Genomic DNA, 24,969 nt, shown 5'->3' with positions numbered 1-24,969 from the left:
AATTAAAATGATTTATAAAATGAAAAAGTCTAAGTCTGACCTACTTTTTGTTATTTATGTTTTTATATTTCAGCTTCAATAATTTAAAAAAGTTTAAAAAAAATTACATTTCAACTTCCTCACTAGTTTGACCTAAATTATAAATATCTAAATGCAATTCTCAGAAAATTGTTCATATATATACATTTATCATCATACTTCAAATTTGCTTTAATAATCCAGTCTTTCACATATGAATGTCAAATTTTGTGTATGTAAATGCATGTTGTTTGTTTTTATGTTATCTATCACGGATCATGAAAATAAAAATCTGTAGAAAAACGGATCACGATAGCGAAAATTCGCCGATCACGAAGAACGAAAATGACCCATCAGTCCTCTCAATGTTCCAATCAGTCCTTCGTACCGGTGTCATGCATTTCTTATATAATCATATAGACCACAGTACAAACAATCTCATTTGTCTTTTCGTTTGTGGGAAGTGGCAGTCAAACGAAATATTTGAACACTCAACCATTCATAGATTGAAATGATACTAGGCAGGATTTGTTTGCCGGTAACAAGATACAAGAAACCTTGAAGACTTTTTCAATAAGTCTATGCAAGCATTGTTGAGCCTTTTTGTTTGCCGAACTGTCTTTTATTCATAAGCAGATCGTGCTCTTTTTTTTCTGAGGCTTGAAGAGATAAGCAGATGCTTTGAAACCAGTTTATTGAGAAAAATAGGAAAATGAGGTATTTTGAAAAAAGTCCATTGAAAAATTGTTTTGCACATGACATTTTCTTAAAACAATTTCATAGCAAAACCATCAAGCTATAATCTTGAGGAAAACTCAAAATGTTATTGTACATATATATAATATCATGATAATATATAATTATTATATGAATTCATCAACATTTGCGTTATCTTGAACAAATCATTTCTTTGTACACGTTTTGATTAAGCATCGACAAATATCTCAGATAACGGCATCGAATTGTCGTCCAAGTCATCTTCACAAGCCCAGAACAACTGGCTTTTATCAGCTTTCCATTTCTGTGGTATTCGACTAGCTTTAAGTATTGGTGTTTTCGTGGAATAGAATCGCTGCAATTTAGAACCATTCGCATTAAATTATCAGTATATTAACATTATAGATACATAACTGTGAACACGATGGTTCAATTGTATTCCAATATAAGATAGTCTTATAATATCTTGAGTTAATATGAATAAATTATTTCACTTTATGTTATGAAGACTTTTACCCGATTGTATAAGTTTTTGCTCTGTTACTGTACTTTATGTCCTTAAAAATTTGTATGTCTTGCCATAATATCGAGTCTCACTATAAATGGAGCAGGACATGCCGACCTTTACACAGCACTTGATTTTACATACGATTTTGTGGTGGTGTTTGTGTTGGTAAATATATTGTTTTATATTAAATGTTTAATGGGGCATAAGTGGTCAAGTTGAACATGGTAAACTCTTTTTTATAGTTTTGTACTGTTACACCACTGTCCCAGGGGAGGGTCGGTGCAATCGTACTTGTTTAACCCCGCCCGCCACATTTTGTATGTGCTATCCCATACCAGATATCAGGAGCCTGTAATTCAGTGGTTGTCAATTGTTGCTATGTATCATATTTGTTTTTCTTTCAATATCTTGTTCATGAATCAGGCCGTCAATTTTCTCGTTTGAATTGGTTTACATTTGTGATTTCGGGGACATCTATACAGCTGACTATGCGCTATGGTATTTATTTATTCATTGTTAAAACAGTACGGTGATCTCATAGTTGGCATTTCTGTGTCATTTGGTCTCCCTTGTAGACAGTTGTCTCATTGAAAATCATACCGCATCTTATTTTCATTAGTAGCCTACTACATCTTATCCAGAGGCGGATTTAAGCCCCCCCCTTTGGTTGGTTATATAAAGAATCACTGAAGCATGACGAGAGCGGGCACCTCTTAGGCAGTCAATGGGCCCCCACTTATGAAAAATTATGGATGCGCCACTGTTATCTTCATAAGTATCCTATCTACATTAATCAGTGAAGTTCCCTATTTACACTGTGGTTGTGAGTTCGAACCCTGCTTGTTGTGGGTGCTTTTGAATCCTATCTTAGTTGATTAAGATAAGTATTGCCGATGGAAGGCCTGTGGTTTTTTCCTAGTATTCTGGCTTCCTCGACCAATAAATAATGATCACCACGATACAGTCAAGAGTTTTGTAAGTGGCGTTAATAAAAAAATAGTCATTCAGTCAAATTGAATGTAATGTATAATCAACCGTCTTTTCGACTCATTTGGTCACGGGCTTCCGACGTATAGCTGTAAATTGTGCCATTGGTATTTTCTTATCCTTTTTATTGACATACTGTTGCAAATTTACTCAATATGACTGAGAGAGGAAACCGTTGCAGTGAAAACATGCAAACAACAGCAGATTCATTATATTGGTGTCTTAATGAAACAGGAATTGATGAATGGTATTTATTCTGAATTTTATTTTTCAAACGATGGCAATGCATACCCGAAAAACACATACACAATAAAGAATGTGTTTAGTGTAGACGGTTTTCGCGAATAAAGTGTTATCATTTAAAATATAAGTGAAATGGTCAATATAAAAATAATATGTCTACATACCTCAATTAAAGAACCTTCTGCGTTCCATAATTTAAAGATAATATACGTTGGAATGCATATAATAGATACCACTGCAAGCATAACTCCAAATGCTTGGGCCCACACTGGGTATACATATGTTTTTTTGTACTTAATTGGTTTGAATGTGATGATTTGAAACATTAATATACCCTGAAAGGAAAAAATCCATTTAATATGACATTAAAAAGCATGTGACATAAACCATTATATAAAAGTGTTCGGTAATGGCATGCAAACACGGAATGTGCTTTTTATGCCCCACCTACGATAATAGAGGGGCATTATGTTTTCTGGTCTGTGCCTCCGTTCGTTCGTTCGTCCGTTCGTCCGTTCGTTCGTCTGTGCGTCCGTTCATCCCGCTTCAGGTTAAAGTTTTTGGTCAAGGTAGTTTTTGATGAAGTTGAAGTCCAATCAACTTGAAACTTAGTACACATGTTCCCCATGATATGACCTTTCTAATTTTAATGCCAAATTATAATTTTGGTCCCAATTTCATGGTCCACTGAACATAGAAAATGATAGTGCGAAGTTCAGGTTAAATTCTTGGTCAAGGTAGTTTTTCATGAAGTTAAAGTCACATCAACTTGAAACTTTGTACACATGTTCCCTATGATATGATCTTTCTCTTTTTGATTCCAAATTAAAGTTTTGACCCCAATTTGACGGCCTACTGAACATGGAAAATTATAGTGCGAGTGGGGCATCCGTGTACTATGGACAGATTCTTGTTTGTTGTTTTTTTTTATAATTTGCTGTTATACAATTTTTAATCTTTCAAATTAAGGAATGTATCTGCTTCATACATAGGTCTGATTCATTGTCAGTGCTATGCTTTACTGTTGTCCCTTTTGGTTTTTCAGATCTTTTAAGTTTGTATTAGGTTTTGGACATTATTGGTCATGTAACTTCTGGTTTAAGCTAATCCTATCGAGATGTCATGCAGTATGCATGCTACAAATACCGAAAGAACATGCCAAGACTGTAGCCTTTTTATTTGTTTTCCCTTCGGAAATAATTGAGTCTTGTTAAAAACATTTTTTTAATATCAATTGATATTTTACTCTTACCATAGTTATTGCTGGTGTTAAGAACTTCCAACATATTAAAAGCCACTTATTGATTCTATATCCAATCATCAACTCGATAATGTCATAAAACTTATCTGCACCTGTAAAAAAGGACCATTTATTCCTAAAGCAATATGGATAGAAATATTTATACTCAGCCATGCATTACAACACAAATTTTGACTGTGAAGTAAATTAAGCATGAATAAAAGTTTGGAAACACGACTATCGCAATCAAAATGACAACAGCATTGGAATTATAAGCTTTTTAATGTCCAGAAGCATTCAAGGTAATTTACAGTTTCTCAAAGAGAGACAAAAGATACCAAATGCACATGCAAACTCACAACTCGAAAATACACTTTTATAGCTGTTTCAGAGAAGTACTATTACTTAGATTCAGTTGACGTTTCCAGTACCTCGGGTAAGAACATTCATGCGGGTTTATGGTAGTCCACGGCACCAGCTTGTCTGGCAAAAGAGCCGTTGGACGGCAGAGTAATCTCGGGCTAGTTTATGGGGGAAAGCTATCTTAACTGACGTTATATAATAGATATACCATAGAACTGGGGGAAAACACTTGTTTAAATGAGATTAATTGATATATATAAACTTCGAATGACAAATATTTCATTAATATTCAGGAAGAACACAAATCTAAAAAAAAATCAAATAGGTATGCTCGGCAAAATGTGGCAACCGGGAAGAATTTCAAGAATATCGACTACCATCAGAAAATGAGTGTAAGTATGTTGGAAAGGGACTGAAACATCCGCAAAAGGTTGCATAGAAGAGTTGTAGGAAGGTTTCTTGAGTGCACTGAACCCACGAAAGTCTCCCTTTATTTAAACGTCTCCATTTCAACCAGACATGTGATTTGTCTGCGCATTCACAAATTCCACATATCCGAACGAACACCTCTGTTTAGCATGATATTTTGAAAAGGGCTCCATAAACTATCACTTTTTAGCTTATCTTGTTCCTTAACTGATGCTCTTTCGACTTATAGTAACAATTTTAAATTCATGATTTGTTTTTAATTTCACCTAAGAACATGGTTACATCGCTTAGAATGCAGTACACCTTTGATAAGTTTAGTGTTGTAAAAGTATTCTAAACTGTACCTGTCTTGATTATAACAAACTACTTACCGAAAACCCATCCAATGACAATTGACTCCATAAAGCATACAAACAACAATACCATTCCACTCGCCGAATAATAATCAAACAGTTGGAAAACGTACATGCCACCCTATATAAAATATACAATTGGCATATTGCACGAAGTAACTTCCTTAAAATGTGTTTACCAATTAATATGAAACTCGGGAAATTACATCACCTTCTTTGTTGGCATTACACCGCGTTATTTGTTGTCATCAAACCTTATTCTAGTTTGAATCATACGTTGTTATTTCTTTGCAGTTCATTTTACACCTCAATTCTTTTTTGGCATCATAGTTTTACTTTAATTTGTAATTTGTTTGCATTACACTATAAATCCGATTTTAGCATTCCTAACTGGCCACCATTATTAAAGCATCGTATTTGTTATATGTTGGCTCCATACCTTGTATTTTGCTGGCATCATGCATAGTTATTTGTTTGAATAGTACCTGGTTAGATGTTGGCCATACACGGTGTAATTTTATTGGAATCGTACCTTGTTACTTGTTGGCACTACACTCTGTTTTTTGTTGGAATCACACCTTGTTATTTTTTAGAATTACAACTTTTTCTTGTTATTTGTTGGCATCATACTGTGTTATGTGTTAGCACCATATCATGTTTTTATGGTTATCATTACACCTTGTTATTTGTTGACACTATACTTTCTTTTTTGTTGGTATCATACTTTGTTATTTGTTTGCATAACACCATGTTATTTGTAGGAGTCAACGCTTCCGTAAACTTTAGTTTAAGGTTTTTGTATATTTTTCTATATAATTGTAAAGAGGTATGTTTTGATTGAGGCTTTTGCATCCGTGTAAATCTGTTGAAAATGAAACTGTGTACTATGATTAATTGTTTGGGCTTTTTGTATCAGACGAGATGTTTTTCTTTTACCAGAAACAACATTATAGTCGACTTATCAAAATGTTAAGCTGGTGAATATACATGTACATTACAAGAAACACATGATACTGTTTTGTGTTCGTAGATAGTAGATGTTTTTGTGTTCTGTTAAATTGTTCCTTTTAAAATTGTTAAACGATGATGACTGATGTACCCATATTTTGACTATTTTATTTATTGTGTCTGTTTATTTAACGCATCAATGTAAAAATATCGGAAATTGATGAGACTGTCATTAAAGTGAGAGAGTTAGCGCTATAGAACCAGGTTTAATCCACCATTTTCTACATTTGAAAATGCCTGTACCAAGTCAGGAATATGACAGTTATTGTCCATTCGTTTTTGATGCGTTTTGTTATTTGATTTTGCCATGTGATTATGGACTTTCCCAATTGATCTTCCTCCAAGTTCAGTATTTTTGTGATTTTACTTTTTGCACAACCAAGTGAACATGTTTTGATTTTCATAATGTTGGGACAGAAACAGCAGAAGTGTTTTTACACAACCAAGTAAATGTGTTTGAACTATCATTATGTTATGACTAATGAATATGCCAGAAACAGATGTAACGCATATAACAAATTTAGATTGCTTATACTTTTTTTTCTAAATTGGTGTCTATAGATATCCATCCCATGCTCTATTGTGACTCTGTTCTAAATAACTTACCCTCGATGTCATACATAGACCGATCAGAAAACTGACAAAACAATAGGCTGCCACTATAACCATTCTAGACTTCGGAGTATTGAAACGTTTAGGAAGAGAATCCATGACATTTGCAGTAAATCCTTCTACCGCTACAAACTAAATAAAACAACAATACATCTAACATGTTAAAGACCACGTTTAAAATTTTATTTCATATATAGTTAAATTATGTACAGAATTAGTATAGCAACGTGAATTTTTAATATTACCATTATTTACAATTTCTATATTTGTTTTGTACGTTTCAATTATTTGTTTTGAAACGAACGCCGTCATTACGAGATTGTTAACGGTTGAATAAAACCACAAAGGAAAGAATAAGAGTAAAATTCTCTTCGTATGACACAAAAAATGCGATGGCTTTATTTACTTTGACCGGTATATTTGTGTTTTTTGTATTATAAAAAGTACACACTGAAGGTATAACCGCCATTATCATGTTTTTTTTTATATAAACATGTTGGAATGATATTTAATGACAAACGCTTCTTTAACTTTGTTATAAACTTAAAATATAATGTGTATACCCTTGTACACTTAATAAGCTTATTGTCTGGTTTGTTGCCAAATCGAATTTTGGAAAGTTTGCTGAAAACACTTAAAAGTGGATAAAACCCCCTGTTTTGCAATGTTGTAATAACATTTAAAGGACGCCACCACGAGTTGGTGGACGGTTATTGAATATCTGTTTCACAGAGGACGACGGTAATACTATGTTCAATTTGCTGTAACCACAATCCCCGTCCTCGAATGTGACCAACCGAGTTAGTCTTATCACCGGGTTTGTACTTTCATGAGCTACACAAGGAGCAGGAACTGCCTACCCTTCTGCAGCATCTGAGAACACCCACGGGTTTTGTTGGGTTCGTGTTGGTCATTCTTTGGTTTTCCATGTTGTGTTTTGTGCACTGTTGTTTCAAGTTGTCTTTTTATCGTATTTCGTATTATGCCATGGTATGTCAGATTGTTTTCGATGTATCAGTTAATATCCCTTTGGTATTTTTCAGCTCTCTTTTGTGATAAATTAGTTTTCGGCCTTGAAATGATAGAATTCATGAAAATATACGTCATAACATGCACCTGACTATCAATTCCAATCAGAAAAATCATGAAGAAAAAAAGAGCTGCCCATAATTGCGATACAGGCATCTGTGTAACAGCCTTCGGATAAGTTATAAAAGCAAGTCCTGGACCTGTAATAAAATTAGTGATGTAACAATTGTTGTACATGTAGAACCATACATGTACCACCAAGTTAGTGTACGACTACAATTTACATATCAAAAAGAGAAATTAAAGTATTGAAAGATTAAATCAAGTTAAAGAAAAATCAAGAACTGATAATAACTATCATGGATGGAAATAGCCGCGTAACCAGTTGGATATCATTTTTGTGATTACATTGCATGACAAACAGACGGATGGACTCCGGTATTTCAATGTCTCCCGCAACGCATTACGCGGTGGACAAAAACAAAGATTTACTATACTACATGTATCTTCGAAATCGACATCTTTACAATGCAAAATTCTGATTAAACGTTTTTTTAAATTGAGATAATGAAAACTTTGATACAGGTCAACGCTATAATACTGATGAAATAACTTACAAAATGTAACATACATACAAGTCACCTCTTCAATTTCAATGAACGTGGTTGATGATTATTTTAAATGTACATGTATTTCCCACAAGCTAGTAATAGTTATAGTTCATCAACACATAGAGACAAAATGTTTAGGCTTAACAGCTGAGGATAAAAGATATTTTGTAAAGTTGATACTTAAAGTCATAGGAAACATCAAATTAAAAAAAATAATGCATATGTTTTTTTATAACTCAAGTGATAGTTTTCATTATAAAACTTATGTACATATACTTTTTTTCTGAAGAAAATTCTTTAATTTATTCATATTTAGAAGAAGTTTACTTTATTTTAATTGCTTCCTTCCAGGCAATTCCCCCGACATATTTTCCGTATGCAAAGAGACCTTAGTGTGACCCATCTTGTAAAAATCCGGTGATCGCAATACGCATGGATGACAAACATGTGACAATTGTTAAACTTCGGCTTCAAAACACGAACTTTAATTACCTGCCATTTTTTCACAACAACACTGACCGATTAAGTTAAGTGATAATGTTGTTGCACTTACCTGCATCCACCACATCTGATATATCAACATTTTGTTGTTTGGCCATAAAACCCAACACCGAGAAAACAACAAAGCCTCCGAAAAGACTGGTACCACTATTCACCGATGCAATCACCATACACTGCCTGAATAAAAACGGACAACATATTTAAACATCCACGAAAAACAATACCAAAGGCACTTACATATACACCTTTAAAGTATATATAGGTTATATTAATTTAGAGACACGTTTATTGTATATAATATAGGTCAAATTAATTCAGAGACAAGTGCCTGTGAAATAACCCATGGCAAAGTGATTCTACATCGAACGGAATCTGTGTTGCACAGAATTGGTTTAACGATTTCTAACCGACATTGTCAAGTGAAACACAATTGGTTTAAACATCTACACACGACATTGTCACGTTACACACAATTGGTTTAATCATTTCAAAATGACATTGTCATGTTATAATACACAACTTAGTTTAACCGGTTCTAAGTGACAGTCATGTTACACATAATTGGTTAAACTTTTTAAAATTAACATTGTCATGTTATTACAAACTATTGGTTTAATCATTTTTAAGTGACATATATTGTCATGTTACCTTCATCTTTACCTGTAAAAATTAGTATGGAACTTGTTATAGCTGCCAAGGGTGATCATGCAGCCAAGTGCAACGGCATATGAGAAGAAGATCTGTGTCCCGCCGTCAATCCAAACCTGTGATCAAAGTATCAGATTGGATTTAAATTTAACAGTAATTCTCTCATATGTTTATGACTCTATTTCTGATTTTTTTATCTTATATTAGGGTGAGTATAAACAATATGCATTCTTCATAACATTTGATATAAACAAATTTCTATCATATAAGCATTAATATCTTCAAAAATTTACTTTCGAAATGTATTTCGAATACTCCGTTCGTCAGTTTCACCCACGTGTGATAAGGTCATCAACTGGGAAGTTCAATTTTCTGATGCTGTTTGATTTGAATTGAAGCTACTCATTCTAATATTAAGATTTTTTTTAAACAATCCGTCTAAAAATAATACAAGAGGGTACGGGGTAGTATTTTACAATGATACTATCTTGAGGATACATTCCAGACAGGAAATTTCTTTTCATCTAGACGGGAGGAGAATGTTAAAGCCTAGTATGAAGTACTCTATATACATCCTATGGTTTGAGCTTCCTGATGAAGGAAAATGTTTGGACGCAACTGATTTATAAATAGATATAAGAAGATGTGGTATGAGTGGCAATGAGACAACTCTCCATCCAAGTCACAATTTGTAAAGGTAAACCGTAATAGGTCTTCAACACGGAGCCTTGAAAATGCTACATAACAAAAAATCATAAAGATGCGATTAAAATTGATGAGAGGTAAGGTAACAGATTTTCTACAACTTTTGTTCCAAAATTATGATTATCAATTATGTGATTCTATCATAAGGTTCGAAAGTTATATTGTCGAGATAAACCATGTGTCACAATATCCAACAAATGTAATGATTTGGCGTTGCTTTTTTTGTTACATTTGAGTATTTAACACTAAATAAAGGCAACAGTAGTATACCGCTGTTCGAAAGTCATAAATCGATTGAGAAAAAATAAATGCGGGTTACAAACTGAAACCTAGGGAAACACATCAACTATTAGAGGAAAACTATCAATTACAAAGTTTATAAAATCAATTTGAGATATTTTTTACCTTACAATACTATGCTATTTACCTGTGGGTCAGAAAGTCGACTAAAGTCTGGGCTTAGATAATATTTAATCCCATAGATAGCACCATCTAATGTTACTGCCCTTATTAACAATGTTGTCAGTATCAAGTATGGAAATAGAGCTGTGAAATAAACAACCTGAAATATGTGAAATTATATTTTTATATATATTAAACAAAAAAACGAAACGAAACTGTTTTTGAAAAATAATGTCATTTTGAAGTTTTGACAGTCCTGAATTTGACATTTTTGTTGTACTGCCCACTTTAAAACGCTGAATAGTTGTGGGTTTCCTGTACAGTTGGTCTTTACTTCGCTAGTGTTCCCGATATACTTTGTAGAACATCGTACTACCGTGTCCACCTATATCGGTGCCATATGATTTTATCAGATATTTGCATTCAGATCAAACGTGTGTTATACAAGAGAACAATATTCCAACTGAATTTGTTGGAAAAAAAGTCACAAATCGAGTCTTGTGAATTTGTGCAGATATAGTTAAAGTTAATGTGAGAACAAATCTCGATTGAAAGTAAATTTTACAACAGTAAACCGAAATGAATAAAATAAAAAAAAACGACATATGCCAGAATAACGGAGTTTATTTAGAACTTAGCTTCCTCTGATATACATGTAGATACATGTGGTAAGTTTTTATCACCTTGCCTGACCACTTTATTCCTCTCCAAACACAAAAATACACCATAGTCCAAACAAATAATAAACAAAGGACTGTTTCCCAAACCAATCCGCCTGGTTTATCGATGCCATCTGTTATCTGTAGAACACGTCTCCTAAAACGAAAGCAGTACCGACCCACATGACTAGTAAAGTACAAGTGTGGTCTACACCCTGATCTGGTTCAATATGGAAACATTTTACCCAATCAACGGCTTTATGATTAGTTACCTCACATAGTAACCTTTACCTGAATATTTTTGTTTCATCTATTAAATGATTACTCCTTCATATTAAAATAATTACTCCTTCATATTAAAATAATTACTCCTTCATATTAAAATAATTACTCGCTCATAATGATAAGTGAGCAAATTAAGGATACAACCCTTGTTTTATTGGACATCCGTTTACAAAGACAATCTTATAGAAATCGCAATGCTTGGAATGAAGCATCTTCTTTGAGAATCAATGCATCAACGGTGTTTTTTTTATTTCTTATAAAGTATGAAGTTTTGACAGTCCTGTAAACCGTTACAAAAGTATAATACGAGCTAGTTACACGATTTCTATAAATGAAGATGAATTTATTCTTTTTTGTTTATTTTGTGTTATCGGAGTGGGAAAAAGTTCATGATAGAATTCTCAACAAAACCGTTGCATATTGAGTAAACTTTCAAAATCAAATGATAATTTAAATGCGGAAGCACTATAAATAGATTAATATATTGATAATTATACAGTTTATCGATTAATAACTTTTGAATTGAAATGCATTTAACTGACACCAACTGATGCCGTTGATACTTGAATAAAATGTACAAACGAATAATGAACAATCATATTATATTCAGAGGAAGACAGTATTTGCGAACAATGGCTGTTAGAGGTAAAGAAAGTAATTTCTTTTAAAGATTGGTATTTTTTTTACGCAAATACCCCTACTAAACATGTTATCTTTTTAATTACATAAAATATCAATATAGAGTGTTATTATATATTAAGTGATTAAGTGAAATATTCGAATTACAATTTCATTATTCCATCGCTTTAAGACGTTAGCAAAAAACAACCTCACCTTTGAAAGAGCGCACAAAAGATCAAGCGTCACGCATCTTCTGCCTAAAAACGGCATATACGTTTTATCAGAACACAAAAAAAGTAAAAACGCATATATTCCGGAGATGATGAAAAATTTCAAAATATTTTGGAAATACATGAGTAATCACTAGCTAACAACCAAATCAAAATTCATGACACTTATATGAGATGTAAATATGTTTTCACTTTAAACATCTTTTATTTCAAAAAGTACATTAAAACACCTTTCATGTAGATATGTATTTAGGAATCGCACAAGCCACACAATATGGTAACATAATATGTATTGCATGTATTGTGGTTTAAAAAAAAGAAACTTGTTTCCAACTGTTTCATCTGGGTGAATGTTCAAAAATGTAAGAGTCCTTACCGTTTAAATATCATACCATACATTATTTTTTATCGAACGTGAATTTTCCTAGCCAAACGCTTTATATTCTCCCGCTTGCAATAATGACTGATTAGTATTTTTTTTAATCTAAAACCTGTGTCAATACGGAAAAAGAGTAAAATTCGGACTATCAGTGTTGCAGCTGAATAATATTTTGCTGTAAAAATATCCAATTTCCCGATTATATACCTTTCGGAGTTGATTTCAAGAAAACATTCGTTTAACAACTTTTAGTTGCCTACCTTGCTAAAATCGATATAACTCAAAATTGAACTGTATGGCTTAATTAAAAAGAACATTACTTACTCCCAAAATTCTACAGTTGAATCAACAGATGTCACATTTACTGTACAGTTATTTCCAGGACAGGTAACATTCCACTTCTCACCAGAATAACACCTAGAAAAAACGACGACAATGAGAATAGAAGGAAACGAGAGGTTTAGCTAGCTTTAAAACCAGGTTCAATCCACCATTTTCTACATAATAACATGCCTGTACAAAGTCAGGCATATAACAGTTGTTATCCATACGCTTCATGTGTTTAAATTTTTGATTTTGCCATTTGATTAGGGACTTTCATTTCTGAATTTTCCTCGGAGTTCAGTATTTTTGTAATTTTACTTTTTAATGTTATCATTTTGACAAATTTATACAATTATCAACAATGATCAATGGCCACATTTCGAACTCCAATGACGAATTCTCACTGAGCGAAAGTGTCATGGAGATGATTATTATTTCGTAGACTCGCAATAGGGAATACATGTCTATATGATTTTAAGGATACAATATGCATGCATTTGGACTCTGAATTTTCAGTATAAAAATAATATAAGTAATCCTAACTAATGTTGTCACTCGCTCAGACAAATTTGACTGAGAGTGTTTGCTCATCAATATGGCACGACCATTTAACTTGAGGGGGGGGTATGTTTTTTTCCCTAAAACATTTTTCTTATCATAAATTTTGATTCAAAAAATATTGTGGCTGACATGCAGTTGAAAAAATTTTCTGAATCCAGATTTTCGCCAATGGCCCAATAGTGTTATTTTTAAAGCAAAATAATTTGTTGATACAGTCGAGAAAAAAAAAATCCCCAAACAAAAAAACATAGCCCACCTCCTTTGAAGTTAAATGGTTGCTGCCTCCAGTTAACCGTCACTTTCAGTGTGCATTTACTATGTACAATCCACTATTTTCTAAACAAGCAAATGTATTGAACGCCGCAGCTGCCTTATAATGAGTATGATCATTTCATTAAAGGGTTGAATTTTAACATGAAGGAAATTGTCTTTACTACTAGGACATTTAAAAGAGGGACAAAAGATACCAGAGTGACAGTAAAACTCATAAATCGAAAATATACTGACAACGCCATGGCTAAAAATGAAAAAGACAAACACACAAACAATAGTACACATGACAAAACATAGAAAACTAAAGAATATGCAACACGAACCCGACCAAAAACTAGGGGTGATCTCAGGTGCTCCGGAAGGTAAAGCAGATCCTGTTCCACATGTGGCACCCGCCGTGTTGCTCATGTTATAACAAATCTGGTAAATAGTCTAATTAGGTAGGCCACATTCATGAAAGGGAAGGGGATTGTAGTTACGACGTAAGGAACATATCCGATATCATATGTTAAACGGTTATTCCATAACGGTCAACCAACTCGTGATGGCGTCCGTAAAATTTACGAAGAGATGATTTCAACTTCGCCATGGGAACTCTTGGTTTAATAGCTTCCTTGTGAGCAGCAACCCTCTATCAAGAAAATCATGATAGGAAAAACAAGCACGGGAATATCGTATCAATTGGGAGATATATACCCCGTTTGCAGGTGGTTATGGAATGTTGCTACTTAGAAATGGAAAGTGCACAATTGGAAAGCTGAACTCATATCTTTCGTTTTAAAGTTTTGTTGTCATCCGACCCCTATTGTCAATTTCTACATGTAAGTCAAGATACAAGGCCGACTGAAATGTATCTGTAGTATCCTTTATCTCTAGTTCGATGGGATAGATGCGTTCAACATAGTCACCAAATTTTTGAATTATTTAGTGAGAAAACATCATCTTTATAGCGAAAGTAAAGTTAAAGGATATTGCTAACTTCTTATCTGTCTTCATAAGAAGTTCCTGTATGAAGTCAGCCTCATTATAATAAAGAAACAAGTCGGCAAGCAGAGAGGCATAATTGGTTCCTATTTGGATGTCGACAGTCTGTTCAAAACCACGTTCTCCGAGCGTAACAAATATGTTGTCAATCAAGAAATCAAGCATCTTGATAATGTCAGTTTCAGAGAATTTTTTTGTTTGAATCAGAGTGATCCTTTAGAAAGTAGGATGTATCCCTCCCTAAGACAGGATACTTGTTTCTACGTTGGCCATTCTTTTTTATGAAGCAAAGCAATACCAACTCTTTCAATTTGTCTTTTAGTTTGGAATGTGGAATACCTGTGTAGAGTGTAGAAAAGTCAAATATTTTAATACTATTGAAAGATGAAAGAGGGTTAGATTGTATGTACTCTAAAAGATCTTTGGAATTTTTTAGTATCCAATTCTGATTCACGCCACCTCTAGAATATGCAGTTTCACAATTACTTTGAAGCCCGGCTTTGATTGCTGATAAAATAGATGTTAATAATTTAGCAAGAGGTTTCGTGGAGCAGATGGAAGACCCAGGAATATACCGTTCTTTGTAAGGACACTAATGTAGTTTAGGTATCCAATACAGTGATGGAAGATCCAGTTCTTCATCTTTGGTTGAAATTCCAAAGGAACATAGAACATACATTTGATTATCCAGGATTTCCTCTTTGGTAAGTATCGTGAGGGTATATGTTGAGTTTCCAAGTGAATTGTCAATACCTAATTCGTTTATCAAGCAGTTAATGTAATGAGTTTTACACAGTCACACAAAAAAAACGATGTTGTTTGTGGCTTTGTCTGCTGAGACAACAACATATTTGTCATGGAGGTAGGATAAGTGTTTTGCAACATTTGGGTTTTTAAAGATTGACGTAGCATGGGCATTGATAGACCCATTCAGTTTCTTAATTCTAATTTGTATCAACGACCTCACAGCCTTAATCCATTTGGAAAGAGTGTCTACGACTTCCTTCTCGCGTTTAGCCCATTGCCTGGCATAATCCTCGACTGCACTTTTCACCCGCCTCTAGCTAGAACTAGCTCTTATTTTAATAGTTTCATTCCTTCCACTATAAGACTTTGGAATAGTCTTCCTTTGAGTTTACAAAAATCACCAAGTTTGGGTATATTTAGAAGTGGACTGGATAAGTTTTATGGGACTGAAGATATATTTAAACCTTTCAATTATAGGATAAGGAAACTTAATATAAGTCATTGTCAACTCAGAAATAATGCTAGCAACCTTAAATCTCATTTGTTTAATCAGTTCTTACCCGAGAACACTTTTTGCGCAAACTGTAACCATCCTGTTGAGTATAACCAACATTTCTTTTTTATTTGCCCTACGTATAATGATGTAAGACAGATCCTTCTTGATTCCATTTACTTCATTGTTGATAATGTTGACAAGAATATTGAATTACTACTTTTTGGAAACAGATTATTTTCATATGATATGAATATTGCTATTTTTAAATCTGTTCAGAAATATATCAGTGACACTCAACGTTTTGTTTGAAACCTACTTAATTTTTGTTTTATTTTTTATTTGTTTTTCCTACACTCCAACGTCGATTCATTTATTCCACTAAGCAAGCTTGTCTCTTTCAATCCATATGTATATTTCTAATGACTTATAAAGGATATTTGCATGTTTCAATTAAGGTACTTTAAATAACTGACGATTAAGTATAAAAAGAAGATGTGGTATGATTGCCAATGAGACAACTGTCCACAATAGACCAAAATGACACAGACATTAACAACTATAGGTCACCGTACGGCCTTCAACAATGAGCAAGGCCCATACCGCATAGTCAGCTATAAAAGGCCCCGATATGACAATGTAAAACAATTCAAACGAGAAAACAAACGGCCTTATTTAAATAACAAGAATGTGTCCCCAGTACACGGATGCCCCACTCGCACTATCATTTTCTATGTTCAGTGGACCGTGAAAATGGGGGTCAGAACTCTAATTTGACATTAAAATTAGAAAGATCATATAATAAGGAACATATATACTAAGTTTCAAGTTGATTGGACTTCAACTTCATCAAAAACTACCTCGACCAAAAACTTTAACCTGAAGCGGGACGAACGAACGGACGGTCGGACGGACGAACGAACGAACGAACGGAGCCACAGACCAGAAAACATAATGCCCCTCTACTATCGTAGGTGGGGCATAAAAACAAGAATGTGTCCAAAGTGCACGGATGCCCCACTCGCACTATCCTTTTGCATGTTCCATGGACCGTGAAATTGGGTAATAATCTAATTTGGCATTAAAATTAGAAAGATTATACTATATGGAACATATGTACTAAGTTTCAAGTTGATTGGACTTCAATTTCATCAAAAACAACCTTGACCAAAAACTTTAACCTGAAACTTCCACTTTCATTTTCTATGTTCAGTGGACCGTGAAATTGGATTCAAAAGTCTAATGTAGCTTTCAAATTAGAAAGATCATATCATAAGCAACAAGTGTACTAAGTTTCAAGTTGATTGGACTTCAGCTTCATCAAAAACTACCTTGACCAAAAACTTTAACCTGAACGAACGGACGCACAGACGGACGAACGGAACCACAGACGAACGAACAGAGCCACAGACCAGAAAACATAATGCCCCTCTACTATCGTAGGTGGGGCATAAAAATGAACGAAAAACAAATATGTAACACAAAAACAAACGACAACCACTGAATTACAGGCTCCTGACTTGGGACAGACACATACATAAATAATGTGGCGGAGTTAAACATGTAAGTGCCTATATATTTAAATATACTTTGCATTTAGAAAGTAACACGGTTAACATATATTTGCTCGTGTTTGCTCACAAGTAGCATGCATGTTCCACTATATTGCATTATTTTAAACACTGTTGTTATAATTGAATTATACCTTTTACATGTATTATGGAGAGAGCTTTTATAGGCTGCGCCTGTTGCTCAATCCTTTTCATATCTAAATGAATAAAGTATGTTTAGAATCAAAATCCTCGACTGAATCCATAAAAATGTTGAAGTTGTATTCCCAATTGAAGGATTTAGGCTTACATTTAAATTATACTACTCTGTGAATTGATATATTATAATCCTGGTACCTTTGGTAACTATTGATATATTACTAAGATAAATTTATATATTATATAGATGTTTAAAATTTTATATAACATGGAGCTACCTTTTCATAATATTTTGTCATTTTACAATTCTATTATTCGATATTGCTATATCATAAAGATACATTTTATACTACAAAGACATCTATATACCTCGAATTTGACATAGACGGTAATCCCTGTACCACAATCTATAACAAACGAGACGATTTTAATTTTTAAATTATTAATTTCCTACACCTTTGTAGCAATATACCATTTTTTTTTGGTATTCAAGAGCTCGCAGCTCCTACTCAGACTTTGTTAAACGTCAGCAGTGTCTGGGCAAGAAGTTGATAAACCAGCGCGCAGGGTTGTGTCAAAGAACGTCTCGTCCTCTTTCTTAAAACTTTCATCGGAAGGTATCAAGACCTTGATTATAAATAATCAGTATCAACTTCACAAATGATACACGATGGTCTTCAAGTATAGATTCTGGATACCTACGTTGTTGTTTAATAACGTGTTATAGTATTCTTTTATTTGTCTTTATGAATATTACTTTTACTGTTTAGTATGTTATGGTGATATCTATTTGACTTGGCTCTGTACTTATACATCCCGTCATAGTGTTATTGTTCTATGGTTAAAAAAGATGTATTCGTGTCAATCATTTTTGCTAATATGCTTTGTCTTTATGCCTTTTGTGTTTCTTTGTCAAATGACGTGACTCTGTACTTATACATCCCTTAATTGTTTTATTGTGGTATGGTAATGGTATTTTCATGTTTTCTTGTCTTTCATTTCTTGTAATGTGCTTTGTCTATATGCATTCTAGTGTTCCTTTGTTACATATTTGTTTGTTTTCATAGTGATTAAAATTATAACACAATGTTGAACGCTGTACCCCTATTTTTGACATTTTTACCGATTATGTCTGGGTTTTTTTTCACACATTGTTGTCAATTTAAGGGGATGTAATGCGACTGTCAGACAAGTGAGAGGTTTAGCTAGCTATGATACCAGGTTTAATCCACCGTTTTCTACTTATAAAATGTCTGTACCAAAGTCAGGTATATGACAGTTGTTATCCATTCGTTTGATGTGTTTCAGCTGTTGATTTTGCCATTTGATAAGGGTTTCCGGTTTGATTTGTGCACAGAGTTCAGTATTTTTGTGATTTAACTTTAATATATTAACATTAAACAACTTGTTCATACTTTTTTGTCACCTCACTATTATTATATACTATTCTGTAATGTTACTATTTTATTACGATACATTGGTATACTATTATGATAATTATCAATATCGCATAAAAGCATTATAGTTTAGTAAAAAAAAACAGTACGAAAAGGTAGCTCCGTTTTATATCAAGATGTCTTTATAAGATATAAATTTATCTGAGTGGTATAGCAAATTGACAGAGTAGTATACATCAAATATCGTAATAGTATATTTGCTGAAGAACATTTTTTAACTCAATCCGTAATATAATATAATTATCGTCATCATAAGGCAGCAATGAAGTTCCATACAAATGCCTGTACAGGAATATGGCAGCTGTTTTCCATTCGTTTGTGCTTTTGATTTTGGTATTTGATAAAGGACTTTCTGCTTTTGAATTTTCCTTGGAGTTTGGTATTTAATTAGCTACATGTATCAAAGGTACCAGGATTATAATTTAGTACGTCAGACGCGCGTTTCGTCTACATAAGACTCATCAGTGACGCTCATTTCAAAATATTTATAAAGCCAAACAAGTACAAAGTTGAAGAGCATTGAAGATCCAAAATTCAAAAAGGTTGTGCAAAATACGGCTAAGGTAATCTATGTTTGGGTTAAGAAAATCCTTAGTTTTTCGATAAATTCAAATTTTTGTAAACAGGAAATTTATAAAAATGACCACATTTATTGATATTCATGTCAACACCGAAATGTTGACTACTGATACCCTCGGGAACGAAACTTATATTCCTTTTAAGTGTACAGTACATGAACTACTTTACTTGCAGAAGAATACAACTGGACGATTTTATATGTCATTGCCATTTTACACACCATTGGTTTTACCATTTCTATGTTAAATTGTCATGTAACACAATCTTGGTTTAACCATTTCAAAGTGCTGTTATCATATTACCTACAATAAATCATTCCCCCTTTGATATCACTACCATACATGTCATATGTAAATATAGAATAACCATACATTGTCTCGAAATATAAATGTTATATGTACAGGGCTTAGAAACAGGTAGAAAGCGAGGCTGTTCCTGTTTCGAGCCGAGTGCACATAGCATTTATATTTCGAGACATATGTATGGTTATTTTTTTTTATATACTGCAACTCTTATAACTATGCTTAATGAAATACATATATGTAATTCGTCTTTAAATATATCCCGTCAGTCGCGAAATGGTAATTTTAGACTATCGTGAGCATCAAATTAAATCAATTTAGATGTGTTCTAAATGAATCGTTGCATCGTTTCTTCGTTTGAAAGAAAAATAAAAGTAACTTAGGACGCATTAAAAATATGTATGTATTACATTTTAAATTGAATGAAGCACTAAAAAAACAAGTTAATAACGTTTAGATATTCTGATAGCAATCTGGTTGTCTCTTAATGTACACAGATTTAAATCAAACAATTTTACAAAATTAACGATTATATTTTTAATATTTCTAAAGAAATAATGTAGGCGTATTTAAAAAAAATAAAAATGTCAACCAGGTTGTCTTTTAAAGTACATAGATTTATGTGAACCCAATTTTAGATTGAATGCAAGGAAAACAATTTTTTAAGTATTAAGAAAATATATTAAATGGTTCAATAAAATTTACCTTAAAAAATGCACCGAAAAACAAGAAGAGAAAACATACACTGACCACAGGACTGGAAAAATGAAGAAAAAACGAGGAGTTTGCATGACGTTGCTTTAGAATATCTATAATTATGTACACAGACGCTCATCCAAATTTTACATTAATCTCTCATAATTTTTGACGCTGATTATATAATGTTTTATCCATTAGGTCTTCCTATGACTGCATCCAACACTAATTGGTAATGTCAACTACGATAGATAATTCAGCTGATCTGTAATATAATGTGTTACGATGCTAGATAAAAACTGACGAAGAAAATTAACATCCGGCAACCGAAAGCTTGATTTTTGTCGAGACAAGGTGGTCGAGTAATCTAGCAGGCCGGGCATAGTTTAGGGCGATTTAGGGCCAAGATATCTCAGTAGCCGGAGTTCGAATCCCGACCAGGGAAGAACTAAATTTTTGCATTTGCAGATTTACAGATCTGACATTATTTTTTGTGACGTTACATGTAACTTTTTCCCGTAATTTCAAGATCTGCCCTAGATTTGGAGAAAACAAAAAAACTTTGTTTGGCGTTTGAAACGTTATCTTTGCCCTAAATTTTGATTATGCCATAGATTTGGAACCTGTCCTAGATTTGAGTCGTACAAATATATGTGACTTTTTATTCAAAAGATCTCTCTCATAGCACAACACCATTTATGTTTGGTTGTTAACTTATCTCGCGATATTCCATGAATTATTACAGTGAGACCACGGTAATCAACACCATTTATGTTTGGTTATTAACTTACCTCTCGGTATTCCATGAATTATTACAGTGAGACTACGGTAATCAACATCATTTATTTTTGGTTGTGAACGTACCTCTCAGTATTCCATGAATTATTACAGTGAGACCAAGGTAATGTTGTTGTCAAACTCATTATGAAATAAAAAACGGCCCATGCCATAATGAAGATGTAATAAATGTTCATCAGAAAAAGTATTACTGTCATAGCAATACCTATACCTACAAAAAAGCAAAAACGTGTAAATAAACGAAGAATCGCACTTAAATATGCACCCTCATACATGTAGGTCAAATTGGATATAGAATATAACATATGCTCTAATAATCTAAAACCAAGTATGTGTTAAAAGAACACAGATGCCCCCACTCGCGCTAACATTTTCGATGTTCAGGGTACCATGAAATTTTGGTAAAAACTCTAATTTGGCTTTAAAATTCATCAAAAACTACCACGACCAAAAACTTTAACCTGAAGCGGGACTGACAGACGGACTGACAGACGAACTGACGGAGGCACAGACTAAACAAGAATGTGTCCATAGTACACGGATGCCCCACTCCCAATATCATTTTCCATGTTCAGTGGACTGTGAAATGGGGGTCAAAACTTTAATTTGGCATTAGAATTAGAAAAATCACATCATAGGGAACATGTATACTAAGTTTCAAGTTGATTGGACTTCAACTTCATCAAAAACTACCTTGACCAAATTTTTAACTAAAAACTTTAACCTGAACTTCGCACTATCATTTTCTATGTTCAGTGGACCGTTAATTTGGGGTCAAAACTTTAATTTGACATTTAAAATTAGAAAGATCATATCATGGGGAACATGTGTACTAAGTTTCAAGTTGATTGGACTTTAACTTCACCAAAAACTACCTTGACCAAAAACTTTAACCTGAAGCGGATCGAACGGACGAACGGACACATAGTAACTTAACTATAGTGATGGAGGTGGGTTTCTTCAGCAAATGAAGAAAACATGCAGAATTCTGCTCTTAATTTATTTTGACACAAAAATTTGAAGCAATAAGAGGATTGTTCTTAAAGGGGGTACCAATGATTATTAAAACCATACTTTGAAAAAAAGACAAATACTATGATGAACAAAAAAAGTATAATCCATTAAAAACTACAAAAATCCAGATTAAAACAACAACAATCCGATCAAAATCGAGTGAACTCTTGCGCTCTTGAAGTGTTATGTGTTTCTGCTCCACTGGTCACTACTGTTGTGTTCATATAGTGTACTAACAAGATAAGCAACACGTCTATTCATTAGGCCATATCGGATTTGTGAATATCTCTCGAAACCCCAAGATGTTTCCAACTCCATAGATAAATGGCAGATGAAATTTTATAATCCTAAAACATGCAGTATATATTTTGAATGTTTACCTTTAAATAATGGTGCAATATTCCAAGCATGCAAGCCACCTTGACTCATGTACTGTCCGAGCCCCACCTCCAACATAAATACTGGTATTCCGCCACATACCAACATTATAATGTACGGAATGAAAAAGGCTCCTAAAATAAAATAAGTGTAATGAATATAGTTTTACACTAGTTTGAAATTATTTTACGACAATCAACCCAAGTGGCAATTTTTATGGGTTATGCAATATTATAGTTATTCTAAATTATAAATCAACGTCCGAATTAGTTAAGATAATTTAAAAACACATTTAAGAATTGAATGCTTCTTTTTGTAACTTCATTGAGGTGTAAAAGCGTTGACCGAAGTATATTTTGTATGAAGCGCTTCATTCTAAAAATGTGAGCACGGACAACGCTTTTACAACCCTATGAAGTTACATAAAGAATCTATCAATACTTATAATTACATTTTTTAGCTCATCATAGATATCATTTACGCCAGACGCGCGTTTCGTCTACAAAAGACTCACCAGTGACACATCGAATGTTAAAAACTTTTGTTTTATCTTTTGGTGTTTTCTTGTTTTGATAATGAAATATGAATAAATTAATCTTATCAAACACCGTATACTCAGGACTCGTTTTCGCCGTGCTCTTTTTGTCAATGATGGTTGTTAGCGTTATATTTTGTTGTTCTTTGTTTGTAATATTTTCGTTTATGCTGTATAGTATGACTATCTTATCTTATTATTATCATTATTTTAAATCTTAAATATCATGCATGTTTTCTAAAAAAAAATTTTAACTGTAGTACCTTATAAACATAATAACAACATATAAAATATAAAACTTCGAACGTGCATAATTATTCATACCTCCGCCGTTTCTGTAACATAAATATGGAAAGCGCCAAATATTTCCCATACCAACAGCAAATCCTACACAAGAAATAACAAAATCCAATGATCTTGTCCATGTTACTCGCTCATTTCTAAATTTCTCCATATTTTGAATCTTGGCAGTTAATATATATCCTTTATTACCTGCAACGATATTTAAATTGATATGTTTATTTGACGGTGTTTATTTGTGCGCTATAATGTGGGTGGCATACAATGTGACATACGTATGTGGATGTTTACTAACACTTTTAAGTCACCGAGATGTATTATCTTCCGAAAATTATATATCCTCATGCGTTATTGCTTCATTTAAGAAAATGAAACACCAATCTTGATTAAAATTCTGATCAATCGTCACACACTTTAAACTGATACATGTATGACAATAACTAAATCAGGGCCCGCATGTATAAAGCTACTTACATGTAGGTCAATATTCAATTTGTCTTGTAGGATTGATTATCAAAATATTATTGTTCTTGGTCAAACAAATTAAAACTTTCTCATTTGCACAATTAATCTGTGTAACTTTCTGAAACATGCATGGAAAATTAAATCATTTATTGTAAATTAATTTTACCTTTTATTACAATGTACATTACTAGTACTATGGAAAGCCAACGGGGTCAAAATTCGTAAATCGTAACTTGTTAATTCGTAACTTGTAACTGTGTAATTTCTAAATTGTTAATTCGTAAATTGTTAATTTGTAACTTGTTTCTGTGAAATTCATAATGCTTAAATCGTAAATTGTCAATTTGTAACTTGCACCTTTGTAGTTTCAACATTCTTAATCGGTAAATTGTCAGTTTGTTACTTGTAACTGTGCAAGTTCATAATGCTTCATTCGTAAATTGTAACTTGTATCTCTATATCAAAATTCAACATTCTTCATTTGTTAATTGTCAATTTGTAACTTGTAGATTTCAAAATTCTTTATTGGTTAATTGTCTTTTTGTATATTGATGTTTTGTAACTTGTAACATGTGACTTGTCGATTCGTGAATTGTCGATGTGTGAAATGTCGAAGTGTTAAATGTCATCGTTGTATTATGCTAACGATCATTATGACGACAGATGGCGCTCGGCTTCTTCTTCTGTGTATAAGCCTCCTGTAAGTAGGATCACCGCCATATGGAATTTATTCCAAAGGAGTTTAAATCAATTAATGTACAGCGCATACATATAAAAGATAACAAATTGATAAATAAATTGTTTGT

General features: G+C 33.1%; 1 protein-coding gene across 1 annotated transcript; it reads right to left on the bottom strand.

Moving 5' to 3' along the window:
• Positions 1-695: 695 nt before the first annotated feature.
• On the bottom strand, positions 696-23,917 carry LOC139488413 (sodium- and chloride-dependent creatine transporter 1-like). The gene is made up of 14 exons (XM_071273984.1): positions 23,723-23,917; positions 22,866-22,997; positions 21,538-21,682; positions 12,873-12,965; positions 11,058-11,190; positions 10,400-10,534; positions 9,280-9,383; positions 8,672-8,796; positions 7,595-7,707; positions 6,473-6,610; positions 4,877-4,979; positions 3,726-3,826; positions 2,638-2,808; positions 696-1,090 (listed from the first exon to the last, which is right to left on the bottom strand). The coding sequence occupies exons 1-14, from the start codon at positions 23,850-23,852 to the stop codon at positions 944-946; spliced, it is 1,770 nt and encodes a 589-aa protein (XP_071130085.1). The 5' UTR covers positions 23,853-23,917; the 3' UTR covers positions 696-943.
• Between the last annotated feature and the right edge of the window lie 1,052 nt (positions 23,918-24,969).

The sequence above is a fragment of the Mytilus edulis genome, chromosome 1 (assembly GCF_963676685.1).
Source record: "Mytilus edulis chromosome 1, xbMytEdul2.2, whole genome shotgun sequence".
In the NCBI taxonomy this organism is placed as follows: Eukaryota; Metazoa; Mollusca; class Bivalvia; order Mytilida; family Mytilidae; genus Mytilus; species Mytilus edulis.
The sequence above is the reverse complement of the archived record's forward strand: the minus strand, read 5'-3'. Positions and strand labels throughout refer to the sequence as shown.